This window comes from Cucumis sativus, chromosome 1 (assembly GCF_000004075.3).
Source record: "Cucumis sativus cultivar 9930 chromosome 1, Cucumber_9930_V3, whole genome shotgun sequence".
NCBI lineage: Eukaryota > Viridiplantae > Streptophyta > Magnoliopsida > Cucurbitales > Cucurbitaceae > Cucumis > Cucumis sativus.
Window position 1 is genome coordinate 25985172 of NC_026655.2, and position 18225 is coordinate 26003396.

General features: G+C 31.7%; 4 protein-coding genes across 4 annotated transcripts; 3 read left to right on the top strand and 1 right to left on the bottom strand.

The window, feature by feature from the left end:
- The first annotated feature begins 4286 nt into the window (after positions 1-4286).
- On the top strand, positions 4287-6779 carry LOC101205975 (vacuolar protein sorting-associated protein 2 homolog 1). Its single transcript, XM_004143972.3, has 5 exons — positions 4287-4535; positions 5225-5355; positions 5755-5859; positions 5973-6233; positions 6331-6779. Exons 1-5 carry the CDS (start codon positions 4499-4501, stop codon positions 6466-6468), a joined length of 672 nt encoding a protein of 223 aa, XP_004144020.1. The 5' UTR covers positions 4287-4498; the 3' UTR covers positions 6469-6779.
- A 687-nt stretch (positions 6780-7466) lies between these two features.
- On the bottom strand, positions 7467-7967 carry LOC101208966 (RING-H2 finger protein ATL39). The gene has a single exon (XM_004144073.3). The coding sequence runs from the start codon at positions 7965-7967 to the stop codon at positions 7467-7469; it is 501 nt and encodes a 166-aa protein (XP_004144121.1).
- A 4258-nt stretch (positions 7968-12225) lies between these two features.
- On the top strand, positions 12226-15452 carry LOC101209209 (mechanosensitive ion channel protein 10). Its single transcript, XM_031882895.1, has 6 exons — positions 12226-12377; positions 12512-13982; positions 14080-14203; positions 14292-14585; positions 14660-14862; positions 14943-15452. Exons 2-6 carry the CDS (start codon positions 12577-12579, stop codon positions 15202-15204), a joined length of 2289 nt encoding a protein of 762 aa, XP_031738755.1. The 5' UTR covers positions 12226-12377; positions 12512-12576; the 3' UTR covers positions 15205-15452.
- Positions 15453-16772: 1320 nt separating this feature from the next.
- Positions 16773-17438, top strand: LOC116401689. The gene has a single exon (XM_031880096.1). It carries the CDS (start codon positions 16889-16891, stop codon positions 17258-17260), a length of 372 nt encoding a protein of 123 aa, XP_031735956.1. The 5' UTR covers positions 16773-16888; the 3' UTR covers positions 17261-17438.
- Positions 17439-18225: the final 787 nt, after the last annotated feature.

Sequence of the window (18225 nt, forward strand, 5' to 3'; positions counted from 1 at the left end):
CGTCTATAGTTAATATTTTTAGGTCAATTGTTGATTTAATAGCTTGTATATGTTCATTTGCTTGAGTTGAACAACAACCATAAATAAAAATTCAAACTTTTAACCTAATCAACGATATATTTCAATTAATTAAACTTTGTTTAGACCGATATATCAATTAAATGGTAGCTAATAAAGTAGTAATAGAGGTAGACCACTAATTATTTTCCACTCATTTTATTTAAAAGTTTTTTTAATTAATAAATAAAATAATGTTTTTTAAACCTTTTTCTTTTGGGTCAAAATGGTAAAAAGTTATTCCTTAGAACATCAATGGATTCCACAAAGTGTTAATGTGAAATAAGTTTTATCTTTCATTACCATATTATTGTACTTTGAGTACTAAAAAAAGACCCATTTTGAAATAACTTTTCCCTTTATAATTCAAAACAATAAATAAAAATGACAAAATTAATGTCAAATTACAAGTTCACTTTTTTTAACTTTTAATGTTCAACTTGTAATTTTATGTTCAATAAATGTATGAATTAAAAAAAATGGTAAATAGGTTTGTGGGTATAAAATGCACCTGATATACGTGTCCAAACATACGTAGATGGATACATTAATTATTGTATAATTATCTTCAATTAGAGACAGTCTTCTCTCGTAGACATATAAATGGTATTTATTCAATTTTTTTCTCAACAAATACATAGAATGTAATATGGATACCAATGAATCAATTCGTGTGTAACCACCTCCCCTCAATAGTTGCATCTTATGACCATAAATTACATCGGACAACTATAATTGCAATATCTATTGATTTATAACAACATCTACTCTTAATCTTTTTTGTTTTTCTCAATGAACACAAGAATAGACGCACTAGTCCATGTGTAATCATCTCCAATTAGATAGTCGTGTCTTATGAGTAAATTTTACATATTTGCCATTTTAAAATAAACGTCTAGAATGGATGCAAATCTATGGACAACTTCCTTCCTTACATCTTATTTGATAACTATTTTGTTTTTTTAAAAGCTAAACTTCTAAACTTTAATCTAAATTCTTTTTTTAAAAGCTAAGCTTCTAAACTTTAATCTAAATTCTAAAGTTTTACGGCATTTAAAATTCAAGTCAAATTTTTAAAGAAAAAAACCGTTATAAACTTTATTTTTTTACTTTAACCAAAAATTCAAATGTTTCTTATAAAAAAAAAGGCAAGGCTAAAATGGTCATTCATTGTGGGTGTAAAATATATGAAGGTTAAAAAGTTTGAGTGAGTAAATTTGAAAGGGTAAAATATAATTTTAGATTGATGAAAAGCAAATGAATAGTATAGGGATATGATTATGTTATTTATTTATATATTATTTTATTTTATTTTATTATTTATGTGAAGTAAATTATGACCAATAATAAAATAAATAATTGATGGTCTTTTTATTCCCACAAAAATGGAAGAATTTTCAACTTTTGATCTGTCTTGAGACAACCAAGCAAGCCATGGAATCAAAAACAAATTCAAGAAAAAGTAGAAGTTAATGAGGAATCAAAGAGAAAAGAAAAACATGTGAAGAAAGTAATTGGTTATCATGCTAGTGGACCTTTGTATCAAACAATTAGCTGGTCAAGCCTAAAAGCCACCTAAACCATAGACCAATTTCTAAAATTACTAAATTGACCAAATGTGAACTTGGAAGGACAAACCTACAAGAAGAATAGGAGTTAATTACGTAATTAGTTAATAATTTGGTTTTTATCCTACTTGTAATAAAACTCTATCAGCATATAAAGCATATATTATCATTCTAATAAACGATATAAAGTCTTGATTCTTTCAGGTTTCTCTCCTTTTGAATACTTAGGTTCCATCAAAACGTTCATTGTCCAAATAAAGGTTGTATGATCCAATGAAACCCATATTTTTAAGAAATCAATGTAAAATTTTTCAAGAAATTAGTTGAATATCATAATAATGTTGCTTAACAATTGATATCAATTTGAGTGTAACTTAATTGATTTGACGTCGAAAAAATGAATATTTGTGTTCGTGAAAAAACCAAGACTCATCTAAATATTGTTTTAATTGGCAATTTTTCTTTCTAAATATTGTTTAAATGAATAACGAATTGAATTGTATAAATGCAGTGTCATGTTAACAATAATTTTGGTGAATTTTGTTCTCACTCACATTTACTTTTTGACCATTCTTTTGTTCTCTGCTTGAGGTTGAGAGAAATTTTGAACATTGAAGATGATTTATTTTTAACAAATCTGGTATTAGATTGGGTTTGAGTTAAAATATATTAACTAAACATAATCAAGACATCAATATTATTTGAAAGTATTTAATCAACAAATAAATATGCCTTATCTTTCAATTGTTTGGATAGAGCCAACTTTAGAATTGGATTGGATCAGCCGGCTGTCCTGGCTAGGCCTGTCTATTGAAGAGGCTTAAATGACGTAAATTTAATTTAATGATAAAACTAAAATATAATTTTTTAAAACATATTTAGAAAACAAAAAGTCATATATTAAGATTTTCTTTGTGATTTTAGCGTGGTAGCATGGTAGGAACCCCTAAAGAGGTTTATTGTGGTCCGTTAGGGTTTCTGATTTTAGTGTGGTACGAACCCCTAAGGAGGTTTATTGTGGTCCATTAGGGTTTCTGATTTTAGTGTGGTACGAACCCCTAAGGAGGTTTATTGTGGTCCGTTGATTTCTGATTTTAGTGTGGTACGAACCTCTAAGAAGGTTTACTGTGGTCCGTTAGGGTTTCTGATTTTAGTGTGGTACGAACCCCTAAGGAGGTTTATTGTGATACGTTAAGGTTTCTGATTTTATCGTGGTACGAACCCTTTAAGGAGGTTTATTGTGATCCGTTAAGGTTTCTGATTTTATTGTGGTATGAATCCTAACGAGGTTTATCACCACGAACGCTAACGAGGTTTATCATTTGCCTTAAATAAAAAGTAACACCTAATTTTAGAATTCCTAGCTAGTTTTGATATTTTGACATAGAGTTGAGTCTAACAAGGACCCTTCTCATTCAAAGTAGAAGAAAAACTTGGTATCTTTTTACATGTAGGGGGGACATGGTGAGTTTTGAACCTAATAACTTGGATTTTTAAGAGGCACAACCACTGTACAAAAAGCTAAGTAGAGTAAAAAAGAGCATTATTTAAGATGTATTGTAATTTGACACTTAACTAATATTAAAATACAAAAACTTGGAATGTAAGGAAGACGTGTGTCCCTACCTTCTTAATAGATCCGTGGTTGTGAATCACTCCTATTCATAAATATGAATGAGTATTAGGAAATATTATCTTTTTGGTAGACAACCAAACCTAATTCTACTTCTCCAAGTGTATTATGAATTAATTAACCAATAACCTTAGTTTAGAAATTGCATTTTGATTGGTAAACATTGATGGCAATCACAATTTATTTTTCCAATACAATGATTGGAATGAAAAATAAAATACTAATGTCCTTTCTTTTTCTCGAAAAAAACCCCTTAAATTTGTCAATATTATTTTTTTAGGTGTAATATTTTTCCACTTCAAGCAATCAATTTACTTTATTGCATGTTACCACATATAAGATTATATTTATGTGATTCTTTTATTTATGTTCATGAAAATTACTAATAATTTCTTTTACAACTTATTCTCAACACTCTTTTGGGTTAGATCCCAACTAATTCTTTGGATTTACAAATATCTTTAAAATTTGTGACGAACTATAACTTCATTATTTTCTATCATTTTTAAGAAAAAAACTATTAACCTAAATTTTGTCAAAACCACAATTACCTTTCATTTTTGTTATTTATACGATTATTCCTTATTTAAATATAAGAAGTGTAACCGCAACTATGATCATATTTATATTTGAGGAATTTATAAAAATAGCAAAAATAAAACAAAAAAACTTAGTAGAGCTATGTCATTTACATTTTTTAAATTGCAAAAAAAAAAAATTTACAAACATATTACCGTCTTATTATCATAATATTTGCAAAATTTACAATAACGACAAAAAAATATCATCATCTAATGCAATTTCCAATTTCCATTTAAATTTTAAGCGACATTTTTCCCATTTTTACAAAATAAACTTTATACGGATAATCCATGTCCAATAGGCCATAACACAGCAGGATAATTTTTGGTTCAACCATTTTGGGCCGAATCTTCATTTGGGCTCAATAGAAAGCCCAATAAGAAATAAGATGAAGTGGTAGTCCCCACCATTCCAAGTAAACTTTTTGGATATTTTCTTAAATTTTAATTTTAATATTCTCTTTTACAATACCGCGTAAAGGAAGTTTCTGTGGAGACCAAAGAGAAGAAAGGAGAATCCTTTCCTCAAGCCATCATAAAAAATTTAATTCAATCAGTTCATACATAAACCAAAATTCATTGATCCGATCCTCCCTCTATTGAAAGTTTGATTCATTCCTTTCAATTCGGATTTTTTCTCTACACTCCGATCGCCCGCCATGAGTTTTCTCTTCGGCAAGCGCAAGACTCCCGCCGGTAATTGCTCTCCGATCACTATTTTTCTCTCTTCCCATCAATTTTCAGTTTCATTTAGTAGTTGTGGTTATTTGTTTCGATTCCTGGAGTTTATGGTTTAATTTGTAGTTAATCATAGCCTCTGCGATATTGGAGTTCTTAATTTTACCTACTATTGGAAGTTCATTTTCTAGTCTGTTTATTGCCTTCAGATGCTGATTCAATGTGAACTGTTAATACGATCTGCTGATTCTTCTTATTTTTGTGGTTTGATTTCTAGATATTGAACCCTACTTGATTTCGAATTGTTGATTGTCTTTTAAGAAATGGTTTTTAATGCACGTGTTGTAAGCCAACTGCATTATTTAATTGCAGATTTGGTACATTTACCTACGGTTTATAGTTAGAATTTAGTTCTGCAATTTGATTAGATTTTTCAATCCGAAAGTAATAAATCATTTTAGCGTTTGAACTCTTTGAGTTAGCGATAAATTAATCTGATTTATAAAGCTTGACATTTCTTTTTACCCTCGTTAACTTAAATATGAAATCGAGCTCGCGTGTTAGGAGTTCTAAGAATTAATATGGAAACACAAACATCATAGTTTAATAGTTAAAGACTCTCTAGCTTAGATTTGCCATCATTAAACTATTAATTGTAGTAGTCAATCTCATAACATCTGACGTTGTATACATTATTGTCAATCCAGAACTCCTCCGGGAAAATAAGAGGATGTTGGACAAATCGATCAGAGAAATTGATAGGGAGAGACAAGGTCTTCAAACACAAGAGAAGAAACTCATTGCAGAGATTAAGAAAAGTGCCAAACAAGGGCAAATGGTGTGTATTGTTTAATTTTCCTATCTATAGTTCATATTTTCTTTTGTGAGATTCCATTCTTATTTTGATTCCTTTCTTTTACTCAATGAAATTCTCTAAAGCTTGGACAGCATACATCACCTGAGTTTTATCATTCAACTTGTATTTTTGTTAGGTTGTTGATATAATATTGAATTTACCACCCATCAGGTTAAGCTTTTGGGTTTATCGAAGATTTAACAATTTTCTTAGCTCCTCTTCTCTATCTTTGACAATGAGTGTCATTGTGGTGTATTCCATATTTGGAAGTGTCAAAGATGAAAACAAATAAGGGAAAAACATTATAACACATTTCAAACGCTCCACAATTTTTGTTTCTAGAATTACATCCCAATTTGATATGATATGTTACTGTTGTAGGGAGCTGTGAAAGTGATGGCAAAAGATCTAGTAAGGACCAGGCACCAGATTGAAAAATTCTACAAGCTTAAATCACAACTTCAGGGTGTATCTCTTAGAATTCAGGTACAATTTATGTCATGACTTGTTCTTTTCCATTCGTGCATCTCATATTTTGTACAACATCTTACATATTAGTTCTTGATAACTCAACATTTTTGTTTAATCCACTTTTTTAGACTTTGAAATCAACTCAAGCAATGGGAGAAGCAATGAAAGGAGTGACAAAGGCAATGGGACAAATGAATCGGCAGATGAACTTACCATCCCTGCAGAAGATTATGCAAGAATTTATGAAACAGAATGAAAAAATGGAACTGATGACTGAAGTGATGGAAGATGCCATTGATGATGCTTTGGAAGGAGATGAAGAAGAGGAAGAAACAGAAGAATTGGTCAGCCAAGTTCTTGATGAGATAGGAATTGACATGAACCAAGAGGTAACTTTTATCTTTTTTAAAAAAGACCCTGTGCAAGTATCAACCTCACTTCAAATGGATAACTAATCTAACCATTTATTTGTATTTGAACTCACAGCTCGTAAACGCGCCATCAACTGCTGTTGCTGCACCAGCAGTGAAGACAAAGGTTGCACAAGCAGAAGCAACAGGGAACGACGATGGTGGAATTGACAGCGATCTTCAAGCGAGGCTAGACAATTTAAGGAGAATGTAAATGTAAGATCTTCATTTCTTGTTTTATATCGATACCCTCCAACCTGACTAGAGCTAAGAGGGACCATTTATGCCACTGCCGTAGACTTAATGCCATGATTTCCAACCTTGTTTTGGATATATGAATAGAAAATGGGAACGATCAATGTTCAAGCGTAACTTTCTGACTGTATATACATTATACATATATTGGTTTCTTTTTATAGGTTTACCACATGGAAATTGTTAGTTAGCTTGACTCTCTATTATGTTGGGTTTCAATTTGGTCCTTATTTTCTTTAAGGCTTCTATACAACATGGAAATACCCATCATGATCCGGTTTCTTTTTTGTCTTTATATTTATGTATCTTTGTAGTTTATATTAAATCCTCCAAGATAAGGTAGAGATGCTTTTTCAAAGCTTTAAGTTTAACACAATCACAGGAACGTAGGTAAATATTAATTTAATGTAAACAAGGAAATTTTGGTTGTACTAATGTCAAATAACCTAAATTAAGAAACTTAACTTTTTGTCTACATCATAATGCACCAACCAACTTTAAATTCCCCTTAAAGCTCATTGACGATCACAAATTGATTAGACTTCAAAAACATGATTTTAAGGTGCATCACGATTTTTATAAAGATACAAATTCTCATCCTTAACTTTTTTGAAACCGTAATTTCATGGAAAAATGAACATTAGTCATCGTTTTCTTATGTAAGTAAAATGTTTCGTCTTGATATTTGTAAAATTGAGGTCATTCAACCTTATTAGCAAGAACTAAATATAATATATCATTACATGAAATTGTGATTGGGGTGTAGTCTTTCTCAAATGTTCGAAATGGGTCCCTACTTAATAACTACACCCCATCTAAAACACCTACCAACTCTTTTACAAATTCTTCATTATCCTCATCCTTTGAACCACCCAACAAACAAACATCACAAACAAAAGAATCAGAATTTTCCAAATCCAACCACCTATTTCAAAGTTATTATGAACATCTTCGGTTTCAAACCTCCAACAACACATGACCTGAATTCTCCTCTTGCTCCGCGGTGGCTTCGTGTCGGCTCCGCCCCGCCACTGCCACCGCCACCGGAGCACGGCAGAGTGGGCAATCGGAGTGAGAATAAAGCCACATATCTATACAAGAAGCATGAAACGTATGTGTACATCTCGGCAATTTCTTAACCTCTTCACCATCCTCAAACGCTGACAAACAAACTGCACATTCATTCCCATTCCCTTCTTCCGCCCCCGCCCCCGCCACCTTCTTGAATTTGAAGCTGCTCAAGGAGCTCTGGAAGCTACGGCTTGAATTCATCATCTCCTCGTAACTTCCAGCCATCCGACGGCGGTGGCGGTTGTCTGAGCACCACTTGATAACGATGAAATTGTAGAGAACTAAGACAATCGCCGCCGTTCCGACAACGACAAGGCCATAATACAACATGGGTAAGCTTGATTTTGCAGGATGAGGGGTAGAAGTAGAAGTAGAAGAATCGCTCATTTTTGGATTCTGAAATTAACAGAGGATTTTGTGGGTATTTTTAGGAAGAAGAAGAAGAATTAGCATAATTGATTGAATTGATAATAAGATGATGTTTTGAGAGTCAAAGATGGAAGAATTTTTATTTGCTGTTGAGAGGTTTAATTCATTGAAGTAGATAAAATGTAAAGCTTTCAAAGAATGAAGACAAAACTGAGTACAATCAGGACAGAGAAACAAATATGAATGAAAGAGAACAAAATTTTGTTGATAAGAAGAAAACACTTTTTTTTTCTCTCCAATTATTTGTTTTATTTCATTATTTTTTATAATTGAATTGTTTTATGAAAAAAAAAATCTCTCACAAGGATAAAGGAGGAAATGTAGTATTAAATTTTTGTCAACATGTTGATATATTTGCACATTTTTATAGGTGTCAACACCTATAGGAAAAGTGAATCATTTTTTTTATATTGTAAAAAATATATGAAACTTAAAAAGCAAAACATCAAAATATCCGTAATTTACATGATGAGTAAATTGTCATTTTCGTCGGATTGTTGAAACTTGAAAGTTACATGAAACATTAGAAAAAAACTATAAAACAAGAAGTTATTAATATAAAAGACAATGTTTAAGTTAGGGGTGTTCAGGATTCGGTTTAATTTGAAACTAAAACCGCAACAAACTCCAAAACACAAAAAAATGATCTCATTTGAAACCGAACCGCTTATGCATAAATATTAGAATCAAAATCCTTTATGAACATCATACATAGATAAAAGTCCTACAAAGTTATAAACATAGATTAAATTAATTTGTACAATAATTAAATATAAAATATAGAAGTTTAAAAAATTGTCGACATTTAGCTATAAGAATTAGAATCATGATCTTGCAGCTTTTAGAATGAAAATAAGGGTTTGTTTGTTGAAGGGTGTCGTCTTCGTCTCCTTATATCATTCGAGTTCCACTTCCAACACCGTCTACTCCTAAGTAAGTATTACTTATATATTTAATTTTATATAAAAATAATTTCTCAGAAATATCATCTGATTGATATTTTACACCTTGAATATGTGAGATTAATTAGAGATATTAATTGAGATTTGAAAGTTTCATTAATAAAAGAGATTAGTATTTATGGCCTATAAAATGGCTATTTGCTTCAATTTAATTAAACGGAAGTACAACATGTCGTAATTTGCGTTCACACTTCATTAGAAGAAGAAAAGTTAAGGTGACATGACCTTGAACCCACACTACATGACGTGTCGTTTGGGCGAAGACGACATGACCGGCCAACATTATTTCAATTTATAAATTGCAAGAGGTTGATTCTTTGGATTTTTCTTTATATCACTAATTTAGTGATAGTTGAAGGAGTCAGAAGCATGTGTTTGTTGGCACCAAAAACTCCCATGCGACTCTCAAAAGAGTTTGAAAGTGCACTTAACCATTCTAAAAGAGTTGTTCATGTTCCAAGTTGGTGTGTATTTAGTTTTAACCGTTTCAAAATGAGCATCTGGGTTCTCGAGGGTCAAATGAATTTAAAAGGCTTTCGAGTTTTCTTTTTTTCATCCCTAGTTGACTAACATTAAATGATAAATTAATAACCAACCAATTTGTTAAATTTCATAGATGTATTTTGGTCATGAGGTGATTTTCTCTCTCTTCTTTTTCTCTTTGTCATCCTTTCCTTACCCTCCCTCTTTTGGCCAACTCTTTGTCCTCATCCATAACGAGTGCAACTATAATTCTAAATATTGAAAAATCAAACGTCCAATTTAAATGGATTTGTTAGTTTGATTTGGTTTTTCAATATATAATTGGACATATTGAACTGTATTTAAGAAAAACTAAAAATTATTGATTCATATGGGTTTTTATTGAAAAAATCAATCAAAATCAAATTGAATCGAACCAAACCGAGGTGTCATTACTTTTATTATTTTGGATGAGCGTGAATTTGATATGTTTGTTATTTAGAAAATAAAAGACAATATTATCTAACAGAAAAATAACAAAAGAATTGAATGCCCATTAAAAAAAATAACCAAATTTTAAAATGATAAAAGTTTGGGAAAAAAAATAAAAGAAAAAACATAATAAGAATTAAAATTGAAATCCATCCGATCCGATCAACAATGTAACCATTGGTTTGGATTTCTATTTCATAAAACCAATCGATTAGGATTAGTTCTTGGTTGACGTCAAGACCAGGAAAACCAAATCGACTATCACTTTTAGTTGTTATTGTATCGCGTTGAATACATATTAGATCATAGATCAAAAGTAAAGGAGAGAGAAGTGATTGTTGTGCACATAAATAAATATTGTCACACTATATTAAATGTACACGAGCGAAAAGTATTCAAATCAACTATAGAAACAAAATTCAAAGTTTAACGGTTTTCTTTCTAAGGAAAAGGTCTCTACCCTTATATCTGTAAATTTTAAAACGACACCCACATTGTTAGTTATTATATTTTAGTTCACCAAAATTTAACTTCAAATGAAAATCAAAATTTTAGGTAAGATTATTGATAGACACAGATAGAAACTGACCAATGTATATCAATGATATAATCTAAAATTTTGCTATATTTTGTAAAAAATTTGGTTTACTCGACTGTTTTTGAAAATGTCCCATGTTAGATTTAGTTTTTGCTTTAAAAAAATTGATTAGCGTTTTATCATTTATAATAATTTACCTTTTACGATGATGTAATAAGTCAAATGTACAAAATAATATATAATTTTAATATTTTTCTTGTTATCATTTTGCAAGACTCCAAATATCCATTTACGCCTTGAAATTCGAAAGTTTATTAATTTAAACCATTGTATCAATTCAAATCTTAAACTTTCGAGACGGTATCAACTAAAACCATAAATCAATAATTGTATTGATTTAAACCTTAAATTATAAAAAATGAATCAATTTAAACCCTAAATTTATATATATATAAGCTTTTTTTTATCTAAATTGATACACACTGAAAATTTAAGATTTAAATAGATACTATTATTAGTTTGGAGTCAAAATTAACTTACAAAGTTCAAGTTTTAAATCGATACAAATTTGTATAAATTGAAAATTTTCCTTTTAAACATTATGTACGCAAAATTTTGTGAACAAAAAAAGACAGAAAAATTGCATCAAATGACTAAAACATTCAAAGAGAAACAATTCATGACACTTTTTCTTTTTTACGTATTACGAATATGACAAAATTATTGATATCAGACGACTATCAGATGATAATTATAAAACTATCAAAAGACTATTAAACAGAAATTATAAATTTATCGATTTAAATTTGCTATTTTTACAATTTAGAATATATCACATTACCCGTATTATAATTTTCTTCTTATTATTTCGTTTTATTTTTTTGCAATGCCCCCAACAAGATATATATAACTTTAAGAAAAGAGAGATATAATAATTCTGTTAGAAGACAGATTTGGGCCAAATGGGCTTGATTTGGGCCCATAAATAGTTTTGCAAAACTAGAAAGTGGAAAAATTAGGCTATTAAACTAAATAATCAAACAACCTTTGCAAAATTAAAAAAGAAACAAAGTAATTAAACCAACACAGTTAATTATGATTGGATAATAATATAATAATAAAACAATTATACAATAATTTTGCACATAAACCAAATTACACAAAAACTAACAATTTAGCCGATTTACCTTCCCTTTTTTACCTCACTATAAAAACCTTTCAATTCTTTTTTTATTTTCATTCTCAAATCATTTCACTTTTCACAAAAATTCACTCAATCTGCTCCTCCAATAAGAAAATTACTGCCATTCAACACAAGGTAAAAAAAAAAACTTTCATTCTACTATTTATTTATCTTTGTATTTTTTTTATAATTTATATAATGCATTGTTATCCATTTTTTTTCTTGGGAAGGGAATAATATTTTTTTATGTGATGGATTAGGTGTAGGTTTGAAGAGAAGATAATTATTTGAATAAATTAATTGCACAAAATTAAATTATTGTATGTGTTTTTATTTTTTAAAAAACTTGTAAAATAAAATACAAAGGTGTAAAGTTTTTATTATTTTTATTTTTGTGGGAAGCGTAATTTAAATAATTGTTAAACCCCGCGAAAAAACAAACGGAAACTCGCCGTCGCCGTTGCCGGTGCTCAGCTCTACTTCGGTAGCTCTCTGTTCTTCATTTTTCTTCATATTCTTCTTCTTCTAATTTGAATATTCTAAGATTTCGTTTTCTTCTTTGTTTCCTTTTCATTTTAAGTTTTTAATCTGAAACCGGTGGAAAGCGGCCACTCTTATTGACTTTCTTTTGCTTTTCTCAAGGAATTCCCAAGGCTCTAAAACCATTGCATGGAATTCCCAAGGCTCTAAAACCATTGCATGGTCATAATCTAAGTGCTTCTTCTAGCCAGGTTTGAATTCTCTTTCTTGCTTTTCAATGGCGTCCAGCCATGCATATCTCTTTTATTTGAGCCTTTGATTTTACTGAATTTCGTTTTGGTCTGAAATTGAACCTAGAATGTTGTTTTTTGGTTTTTTATTTTAGGGTTCTTGGGATTGCATTGTTTGTTATGTTAGTAAGAAGTTAATTAAGAGGTGTAAAAGCAGAAGATGGCGGATAAGAAAGGAATGGAACAGCTTGTTTTAAGGATTTTGGAAGGTGAAGAAGGAGTTCGTGAAAGTAGTAAAGATCTTAATAAACCGTCTGTTGGTTCTTTTCCTGATTTTGACCTAAAAGAAACTCGGAGTTTTAGGTGCACGATTCCACAATCCGTGGTTGGGAGTTCTCCTTCACACGAGATTTCCAGAATGACTCCTCATAAACCTCCAAAAATTCCAGGCGAAACGGTGACACGGCGTGCATCATTTGCTTGTTCGTCGTTTACGAAGCCAAAATCGAGGCTAATAGAGCCTCCTTGTCCTGATGGTGCAAGTTTAGCAGAAGAAAAGGAGTTAGCAAAATCTACATTGTATAGCTCTTCTAAGGTGGACTCTCCAGCTAAGATAACCACTGTGACTAGTCCTAAAGAAGCTTTGAAGGCAGCCCCGATAACTCCGAAAACACCATTGATTGGAACTACTGGGAATGAGGAGGAAGATGATGAAGAAGTTTACAGAACTGCAGAACTGAAAGTGAAAGAAAAATCTGGGAAGAGATTGAAGAAAACAGTTATAGTGGAATGGATTGCATTTTTGTGCTTAACAGGGTGTTTGATTGCTAGCTTAACTATAGAGACGTTGGTGACCAAAGAGATTTGGGGATTAGGACTGTGGAAATGGTGTGTTCTTGTATTAGTTATTTTCTGTGGTCGTTTGTTTTCGCAATGGTTTATCAATTGTCTGGTTTTCTTGATTGAAAGAAACTTTCTACTCAAAAGAAAGGTTCTTTATTTTGTTTATGGGCTGAGGAAGAGTGTTATAATTTTTATTTGGCTGGCTTTAGTTCTTCTAGCCTGGGGTCTATTATTTGATCAAAGCAGCAAGAGATCTAAGGAAGGCAACAAGATTCTGAATTATGTTACACGAGCTCTTGGTGCTTCTCTAATTGGAGCAGGACTATGGCTGGTTAAAACTTTGTTGGTGAAGATACTCGCTGCTTCTTTTCAGTGCACTAGATTCTTTGATCGGATTCAAGAATCGATCTTCCATCAATATATACTACGCATTTTATCAGGACCTCCGCTCATGGAAATGGCTGAGAGGGTCGGGAGAGCGGCAAGCACAGGACAGTTGAGTTTCAAGCATTTGAAGAAAGAAAGTGATGATGGGAATGAAGGGAAGGAAGAGGTTATTGATGTAGATAAACTCAAAAAGATGAAGCAAGAAAAAATCTCTGCTTGGACCATGAGAGGGCTAATCAATGTTATAAGGGGTTCAGGATTGTCCACCATCTCTAATACAATAGAGAATTTTAAAGAGGAAGAGGTTGAGAAAAAGGATAAGGAGATTAACAGTGAATGGGAAGCAAGGGCTGCAGCTTACCAGATTTTCCGAAACGTTGCAAAACCGGGTAGCAAGTGAGAATTTTACCTTCTGAAAGATCTTGAATTTCACACTTAATTATATTTGGAGAAATTTGCTAACCAATGCTTTTAATCTTGTTCCCATGGTTAGGTATATTGATGAAGAGGACCTCTTTCGTTTTATGAGTAAAGAGGAAATTGATAATGTGCTGCCGTTGTTTGAAGGAGGAGCTGAAACTGGGAAGATAAAGCGAAAAACCCTGAAGAATTGGCTGGTTACTTTTTAGCCTTTTCTTTCAAAGTGAAATTCTAAGCAAACCTCTTACAAACCTATGCCTTAGAAATGTATTTTTGATGTTGCAGGTGAATGTTTACGTCGAACGCAAGTCGTTAGCTCACTCATTGAATGACACCAAAACTGCCATAGAGGAGCTAAACAAGCTTTCATCTGCAGTTATACTAATTGTGATCATCATTGAATGGCTACTTCTGATGGGTTTCTTAACTACGCAAGTACTCGTTTTCATTTCATCACAGATTCTATTGGTGGTTTTCATGTTCGGTAACACTGCCAGAACTGTATTTGAAGCCATCATATTCGTATTCGTGATGCATCCATTCGATGTTGGGGATCGTTGTGTCGTAGATGGTGTCCAGGTAACTTTCTTAATTCATAATGTTTTTGGATTCTATCGAAGCAATCTTACCTGGTTTAATTCTAACCCATGCAGATGGTTGTTGAAGAAATGAACATTTTAACCACAATCTTCTTGAGATATGATAATGAGAAGATCTTCTATCCAAATTCTGTTCTAGCCACCAAACCCATTAGTAACTACTACAGGAGCCCCGAAATGAGCGACTCGATCGATTTTTCCGTTGACTTCTCCACCTCAATAGAAAGCATTGGAGCTCTAAAAGCAAGAATAAAAACGTAAGTTCCATTCAGTTTCTAAACTACATTTGTGAAAGCATTGAGTTTGACATATCATTTCAAATGTATTTATTGCTCAGATACTTAGAAAGCAAACCGCAGTTCTGGCGACCGAACTACAGTGTCGTAGTGAAAGAAATCGAGAATGTCAACAAAATGAAACTAGCTCTATGTGTTAATCACACCATAAACTTTCAGAACTACGGTGACAAGAGCAATCGTAGATCGGATTTGGTGTTGGAGCTGAAGAAAATTTTCGAAGAACTCGGTATCAAATACCATCTGTTGCCTCAAGAAGTTCAGCTCAACTATGTGAGTTCAGCAGCACCATCTCAAAGATGAAGGTGAAGAGGTCATTTCTTGAGTTTTGCTCATTTTCTTACAAAACTCTCAAATACAAAACACAATGCCTATTCATTCTCATGAATGGCTTTCAAGTTTGAATCTTTGATAGGATGGGAACAAATTTTGAGGGTCATGAGTAAGGGAAATAGAAATGAATTGTAAAATATTGATCAGTTGTTGTCAACAAATTTTGAATTTTATTTATGGAAATTTTAAGATAATTGAATGTTGAAATTTTACCAAAATTTTGGAAAACTTTTAAATATAACAAAATGAATCTAAATATAGTAAACTTTTGTATAATTCAATGTTATATCATATTTCTTATTAATAAAATTTAAAATTTTGTTATATTTTGTAAATATTTTTATTTACAATAATTTTTCAGTAATTTAAAATTGTGTTATATTTTGTAAATATTTTTATTTACAATAATTGTTCCAGCGTTTATTTTAAGTTTGAATTTGTTTTCCATCATGATACATGACAAAAAGCTTAGAAAAATAAGTTTATTTGACCTTTACAACTTTAAATCTTTAATTTATTTATGCAAATGTTGATTTAGATTATTTTTAAAAGTTCGAAGATTTATTAGCCATTAATCGAGGTTTAGAATTAAGAATTTTATTAGACATAAAATTTAAATTAATGTACGATAGAATAATTAATTTCCATAAATTTTGAATATGTAAGTGCTATATTACACAATAATAAAAGTTGAAAACTTACATAATATGGATACTCTTATAAATTTCAAAAACAAATAAATAAAAAGTTTTAGCAGTCCAACTTTTAATTTAAGTTAACAAGATACAATTACAAATTTAGTCTCTAAAATTTTAATCATACATCTAATAACTTTTTCAACTGTAAAATTTCTCATAAATTTTAATCATAAATCTAATACCTATTAAATATTTAGTTCATAGAATTTGAAAAAAAAAAAAGATTTTAGCTATGGTTTATAATAAAAATTGTCTTTATGAGTTTGATCAAAATTTCATAAATAGTAGGTTTAAATTTTATTAAACTACGACGTTATTTATGAAGTTTAATCAAATTATATTACTATATTCTAACCTAAAATCCATCTCCAAATTAAAATACAATAAACTAAAAGTTTGCACTTGATTTACAGACTTCCCTTAAACCTCGACTTCCTAAACATGCACTCTTAAACACAGCTTTTTCAATCTCAAGCTACCTAAACCTCCAAACTTAACATTTTTAGGAATAAGTTTCCAAATTTGCACACCGAACGACGAACCTTTAAGGTGTTCGTTACAACCAATAAACATCAAAATAAATAATCACTGATATATTTTGGAAGGCAACCTATTTAGAGGGTAGCGAAGGACACAGAATAAGGTGGAGAGTATAGAGGCCCAAAGGGAAGGCCCAAAGGAAAGGCCCAAAAGTATAAGAAGACCGTACCGGAGGATTTGAAAGGCGATGATGATTGGACCAATAAGATAACCTTATCTACCAATAAAGCATTCAGAAGTTGCCACGTCAGACCAAGATCAAGATTTCAACCTCACCAACAATCCCCAATTCCCTCCGCTTCTTCTTCACTGGCCCACACCCTTTTCCCAAAAATCCCCTAATCCCCCAATTCTCATCTTCCCAACAATTTTCCACAAAATCCTCCATTCCCCCAACCTCCCAATTCATCCCATCAATGGCTTCCACTTCCGCTCTTTCAATGGCCTTACCATTCACCCACGCCACCCGCAAGCCACTCTCCAACGACGCTTTCTTCAACCCATTGCCCTCTTTTAAGTCCCGCAAGCCCATCGCCACTGCTCCCATCTCCAACGGAAGGATCCTCGCCGTCCGATCTTCCTTCAAGGAGAAGGCTGTTGCTGGAATCTCTGCTGCTGCTCTCACCGCGTCGATGGTCATTCCAGAGGTTGCCGAGGCTGCCGGATCCGGTGTCTCGCCCTCCTTGAAGAACTTCTTGCTGAGTATTGCGGCAGGTGGAGTGGTGGTGGTGGCGATATTGGGGGCGGTCATCGGCGTCGCCAACTTTGACCCGGTGAAGCGAAGCTGAGCGCAAATGTGAAGTAAAAAGGGGGAAAAAAAAAGAAGTAAATTGTAATTTTTGTGTTTTACGTTTATTTAATCGTTGTGTTTGTGGTCATGCTAAATTGCTAATGTATGGATTTTTTAGCTGTAAACTTTTTCCATTCAACTCTAAATTTCTCCATCTCTCTTCATTTATGCCCAAATGAATCTCTATTCAATCACAACATTTTCAATTATGAATTTGATATTGATGTTTAAATAAAATAAATAAATAAAAAGGAAAGTAATTTTTTTTTCCGTATGGTGAAGGAATAGTTTTAACTTTGTGTTGTGCAATTTAAGTATTCCTCCCTCTTAATAGGTGAGACTCAAAGGATAAATTTAAAATTACTACACACAAGGAAGATTTTGAGATAAATTTGTTAAAGTACAACACTTAAAAGTTAAGTGATTCAAATCTTTCACCTTTGGCCAACCTTCTCAACAACTTTCAAGTGCACCTTCATCAAAAGGTTATCTAATGTTAGTAAAACCAAATAAACATCACAATAACTGAACTTATAATTTAATATTAATATTTAAATTAAACGTTTCGGTAATTGTGGTATCATTGACATAAACTCAAATATAAATTTCAAAACGGCAATTGTGAGAACTCTGGATTGAGAGAATAAGGACTTATTACAAACATTTTCTTTTTTATCATCAATCAATTATTACAAAGAGGTCATTAAACAACTTATTGCATTTCCAAGTAACCAATCAGAACCATTTCGAGCAAGATCGTTGTAGAGACACAACTACAACTTAGCTAGTTCATCACTGGCCAACTTATTCAACATATGTCATTATTTTCTTTTTCTTTTCTTTTGTGCACACCACAGGCATTATGTTGCACGATCACCCCGAGATCTGATTCACTTTTGTAGACCACCACATAATAGGGAACAATGAGAAATTCATAATCTATAGTGCCTGTACACGTTCGAC